The 5,741-nt window shown below is 53.8% G+C and overlaps 1 protein-coding gene across 1 annotated transcript; it reads left to right on the top strand.

Moving 5' to 3' along the window:
* The first annotated feature begins 621 nt into the window (after window positions 1–621).
* On the top strand, window positions 622–5,186 carry LOC133044324 (thyrotropin-releasing hormone receptor-like). Its single transcript, XM_061125717.1, is given in 4 exon segments — window positions 622–1,258; window positions 2,095–2,136; window positions 2,738–2,742; window positions 4,788–5,186. Coding segments are annotated over 4 exon segments (1,083 nt in total).
* The last annotated feature ends 555 nt before the right edge of the window (window positions 5,187–5,741 follow it).

The raw sequence follows: 5,741 nt of genomic DNA, 5'->3' as shown, positions 1-5,741 counted from the left end.
GGCAACAAGAATGAGCCACGTGGCATCAGTGGAGAGGACAAGAGAACATAGAGGAGCCTGCCTCGGGGGGTCGTGCAGAGCCAGGGAAGAAAGAGGTTGGAGAGGCGAAGGTCGGTCAGTCCGCGCACCGAGCTTCATCGAATGGATCCCTGAGCCTGGAGTCCTGAGCCCCCAGAACCTGGAGAGGAAGCGTAAGAGCTGAGAGCGCTCCTGCAGTCGGTCCTGAAGGAGGCGGCGTTCGGGGTGCCCGGTCCCCTGCTGGAGCGCGACCCTACAATCCAGAACGCTCTCTGCAGTGAACCCCACCCCGGGAGCGATCGCACCAACTGAGCAGCACGAGCCTAACTCCTGAAGCCTCCGAGTTCCCCGCGTCCCGGCTAGTGGCAGTGAGACCCTGCCTGGAGTTGAAGGAACCAGTTAAGCTGGAGGCGGCTGCGAGACCCCACCCCCCTCTCCCACCCCAAGACGCGCAGCTTCCTGCAGGGAGATTCTCCGAGGACACCTTTGCACCCGGGAGTTATTCCCCAATTCGCTGCTGCCTTCAGGGGGCAGCGCGGACCAGGGCGCATGGAGAAACCTACCGAGCACTCTGAGCGCGCAAACTTGTCCGGCCCCGGCTTCATGCCCCGCCCTCCACTGACTGTCCAGGCAGTGACCTTGACCCTGGTGCCCCTCGTGTGAGCCGTGGGGGTGGCGGGCAACGCCATGGTGGTCCTGGTGGTGGTCCGGAGCCGCAACATGGTCACGTCCACCAACTGTTACCTGGTGAGCCTGGCCACCGCGGACCTGCTGGTGCTCCTGGCGGCCGCAGTGCCCACCGTGACCGAGGCGGCCTCCGCCCGGGTTTGGATCTTCGGCCACCCCGGCTGCCTGGGCATCACCTACCTGCCGTACGTGGGCATCAACGCGTCCACGGGCTCCATCACTGCGTTCACGGTGGAGCGCTACCTCGCCATCTGCCGCCCTCTGAGCGCCCAGGCTCTGTGCCCCGCGGCGCGGGCCAAGCGCATCGCGGCGCTAGTGTGGCTGGGCACCGGCGCCTGCTGCGTGCTCTGGCTCTTCTTGGTGGACACCCGCGAGGCCGCGTACGCCGACGGCGTGCAGGCGCAGTGCGGCCACCGCGTGGCGCGCTCGCTCTACCTGCCTGTCTACTTCCTGGACTTCGCGCTCTTCCACGCGCTGCCCCCGGGCTTGGCCACCGTGTGCTACGCGCTCATAGCGCGTGCTCTTCGCGGGGCCGCTGCCTCCTGGGGCGCTTGTCTTTCCGAGGCAGGAGGGGAGCCCTCAACTCCCGGAAGCAGGTAGGGCCTCCTCCCCACCCCCCCTCTTTTGGACCCCTGTACTGAGCCTGCAGCAGATTGGTGGATGGCACCTTGGGCCCTTCTGGAGTCAAAAATGTAGTGAACGGATTAGTGGCTCAGTCGTGTCCGACTTTGCGACCCCGTGGACTGTAACCCGCCAGGCGCCTCTGTCCAAATTCTGTAGGCAAAAATACTGGAGTGGGTAGCCATTCTCTTCTCCAAGGGATGGTCTTCCCGACCCTTGGTGGAATCCAAGTCTCCTGCATTGCAGGCAGATTCTTTACCGTCTGAGCCACCAGGGAAGCCCTCTGGAGTCAAACTCAAATCCAGGTCGTGCTAGTTATTGGGCTGGTTTTGGGAGACATCACTTCTGCCTTTCTGAGCCTGTTTCCTCTCCTGTTGTGTGAGGTCATGGCAATGTGGACCACTTTGGAGTGCCCACAGAACTGGAATAATTCCCTTAGAGTCGATGTCACAAACTTGGGCTTTCCTCGTGGCTCAGATGGTAGAGTCTGCCTGCAGTGCAGGAGACCCAAGTTCGATCCCCGGGTTGGGAAGATCCGCTGGAGAAAGAAATGGCAACCCACTCCAGTATTCTTGCCCGGAAAATCCCATGGACAGGGGAGCCTGGCAGGCTACAGTCCATGGGGTCGCAAAGAGTTGGACCTTAAAGGCTAAATTCACGTTGGTTTATTATTAAACTTACTCAGTGAGTCCCTCCACCATAGCTGTTATTCCCCATCTTCTACTGATGAGGAAAGTGAGGCTCAGAGATGTGAAGTGACTTTCCAAGACAATTCCACATCCTCTGGTGCTAAAGCTGCTTCAATGGACAGTCTGAAAGCACAAGAGGAGACTGGGTCCCGGGGAGGAATCCAGCATTTACTGAGCACTTGCTGTGTGCCTGATGGTTCCTGAAATCACTCCTGTCTGGGAGGTTTACTACCTGAATTTACAGACAAGGCAACAGGCAGAGGGGAGGTTTACTATCTGGTGGTTCCTGAAATCACTCCTGTCTGGGAGGTTTACTACCTGAATTTACAGACAAGGCAACAGGCAGAGGGGACATGGGAGTAACTGAGGTGACACAGCAGCGGACCTGGGAGCAGGACCCCAACTGCCCAGACCCCCTGTATCTTCAGCCCTGTCCCAGCAGTTTCACCATACCACGGGGCTTCCAGGAATGCGGGTGGGAGGACCGCTGTCTGGGTCCACTGGTCTTTATCGTCAGCCTTCCACCCCGACCCACAGCTCATGTGGGAGGCGGAGGCACCTTGTCCTGGCTGAATCACTCCTGAGCCAGGCAAGAACCATCTGTGCTGTCTCCCTGCCTCGTGGGATGGGCATGCTGTTGGGGGGGGCTTTTCCAGCTGCCTCCAAAAGCCCCTTTGGCCCATCCTGCTTGTAGACAACTTAGATCAAAGTAGTTTTTAGAGGGAAGGTGGCAGGACACAGGCTGAGCAGGTCTGAAATAGAAAGTTTAGGTTCCGGACAAATGCGACTCCTGCCCTTCCACTTATTTACCACTGTTACTGCTCTCAGGCTCATCCTGGAAGGACTGGTATCAAAATCCTGCCTGATCTATGCTGTAGGTGAAACTTCTGGTAGTGAAAAGAGTGTTCTAGACCTAGGTTCTGGTCCCTAGCTTTGCTAATGTCTTGCTATGTGGCTTTGGGTAAGTCACTTCACCTTGCTGAGACTTGATTTCCTCCACTGGAAAATAAAAATAATTATAGTGTATATCTACCTCAATGGATGATAGTAAATATGAATCTGACATATAGTAAGTGTTCAATTATGGTACCTGTTGCTATTGTTTTGTTGGGGCATTAATGTTTTATTTTTATAACAAAGGGGTCTATGGACTGAGCATTCCTTTCATGCCTAAGAGAGTCCTTGAAGAACGCAATGTACCGTTCCAACAGGGAAAAGGCATTAAATTAAGGAAATCAGAAAGCCCAGTGCAAGGTGGAGGATAATAACAACCACAGTGAACATTTATTAGGTATCTGCTTGTGCCAGGCACTGGTCTTAGTGCTTTACACAAGTTTACATGTTGAATTTTTACACCAACTCCGTGATGTATCATATGTCATCATCTCAGAGGAAACTGGGTCACAGAGGCTGCCCAAGGTCACAGAGTTGGTCAGTGACAGAACCAAGATTTGAACTCAGGAAACCTGGCTCCAGAGCCCACCACCCTGCTGGTATTTCTCACCCAAGTGAATGTAAAATAGAATGGAACAGGATCTGAATTTGGTACAATCAGAAGTCAAGACCTTCTAGGGAATTCCTGTGATATTTTCGTGGCTCCTGAAGAATATTATATAACATGAATTTATTGACTCAGCCAGAGCCAAGCCTCTTAGGAGAGGAACTAAACTCACAGACTCTAAGAAGTAATGGCATGCTGGAACACCAGGCTAGCTTCTGCCTTGATGAGAAAGTTGTCTCTCCCGTATTCCCCAGAGCTGATTGAATGTATCCAGGGTTTTCCGGTCACAGAACCAGTGACAGGACTATTTGAGCAGTTTAAGCTCATTAAGTGGACGTTTTGTTCTCTGGAGGGGTCACTGAGGATTCCAAGGTCCGGGACACGCGGGTGCTGCTGTCCTTCGCTGTGTTAGTGATGTCCCGGCTCCCTTGACAGACGCCCCCTTGTGGTGATTTCATTCCAGGATTTAGAAACGAGGCATCTTGTGAAACACCTTCCAGTGGGCACTCCTCTTGGAGGCTTTATTCAGTCTGTGCTGTGAGGGAAGTGCTGCGGAGATCTGAAGAATTAGGAAGTGAGGAGGAGGGCGCAGGGAGAGGCAAACAGGTGGCTAAGAGCAAAGGCAGGAAGGAGGGTCAGAGGGAGGGAGCAGGGCGAGTGAAAGAGCCGGAAGGAGGCCTGTGGCTGCATCTGTTGGGGAGAAGCGATCTAGCTGGAGAGAGGGACAGTCCGAGGCCAAACAGCTGGTTTGTGGCGGAGCCAGAATTCTAACCCAGCTGTGCCCGTTCTGAACCCCAGGCAGTTGCAATAGTGGTTATGTTAGTAGCAGCAGCTGCAGTAGTAAACCCGCAATAAACCCACAAAAGCATCTCTCATATGCTTGGCACTATTCTACATTCTTTACTGGCATGAACTCCTTCAATTCTCTTGTCCACTTATGATGACAGTAGTACCGTGTCTCCGTCTTATAGAGAAAGGGACTGAAGCTCAGTGGATGAGTGAATATTGCTTCCAATATGTGTGAGCCGCCCATTCAAAGGCTTTGGGGGTGGATCGGAGCTGGGAGGTTTCTGAAGACTGGAGCAGAGCAGAGAAGGATGCAGAGTGGTTTTCTGGGTGAGGATGGAGTTGAACTGAGGACATGCGTGCAATCACAGGTTGGCCAGGCCCGGACACTCTTGTGTTACTTGTCCTGCAAGCTCACAGAGAGACCTGGAAGCCAGGATTCTCCCTTGGCACCCATGCGGTTCTTATTTTCCTGTCTCACCCAGCAGGTCACCAAGATGCTGGCTGTGGTGGTGGTTCTTTTCGCTCTGCTGTGGCTGCCCTACCATGCCCTGGTGGTGGTGAATTCCTTTCTAAGCCCGCCCTACCTCAACCTTGGCTTGCTTCTCTTCTGCCGCCTTTGCATCGACATGAACAGCGCCGTCAACCCCATGGTCTACGCCCTCATGTCCCAGCGTTTCCGGGAGGCCTTCCATGGGCTGTTTCAGTGCCATCTGGCCCGGCCCAAGGCCCCCGCCCTGGGAGGCCAGCCCTGTTTACTACAGGGTCATCAGAGACTGTTCCCAGCACAGACTGGGCTCTTGGAAGAAACCAGGGGGCGTGATGTCCAGACAGGAAGGGGATCCTGCCACTTCATGGCGAGACCCCCCACTGACCCCTATTGAGGTGGAGGGGTCTCCATGCATTTGAGGAGACATGGGTATTGGAGGAGAGAGTGGTGTCCAGGGCTGTTCAGCAGAGGTGCCCAAGTTGTGCACTGCACAACCCTAGGGGTCACTATTTACATCACAGACAGCCTAGATTTGTGTATTTACTAAAACAGTTTCCCGGTTCAATAAATATACAAATCTAAGAGGTGCTCCCAAATATTTATTATATGAATAAATGAATGAATGAAAATGAAAGTTGCTCAATCGTGTTGGACTCTTTGTGACCCCAAGGACTGTACAGTCCATGGAATTCTCCAGGCCAGAATACTGGAGGGGGTAGCCTTTCCCTTCTCCAGGGGATCTTCCCAACCCAGGGATTGAACCTAGGTCTCCCGCATTGCAGGTGGATTCTTTACCAGCTGAGCCACAAATGAATTGATAATGAATAAAAAAGAATTTTAATCTTAATACTCAAGACCCTTTGCTGAGATCTGGCTTCCCGTTTGAGGAAGATTTGAGGTGTAGACTGTGACTTGTTGTCAGTTCTTTGTCAGCAACAGAAAGTATCTC

Source organism: Dama dama, chromosome 23 (genome assembly GCF_033118175.1).
Source record: "Dama dama isolate Ldn47 chromosome 23, ASM3311817v1, whole genome shotgun sequence".
NCBI classification, from domain to species: domain Eukaryota; kingdom Metazoa; phylum Chordata; class Mammalia; order Artiodactyla; family Cervidae; genus Dama; species Dama dama.
The sequence above is the reverse complement of the archived record's forward strand: the minus strand, read 5'-3'. Positions and strand labels throughout refer to the sequence as shown.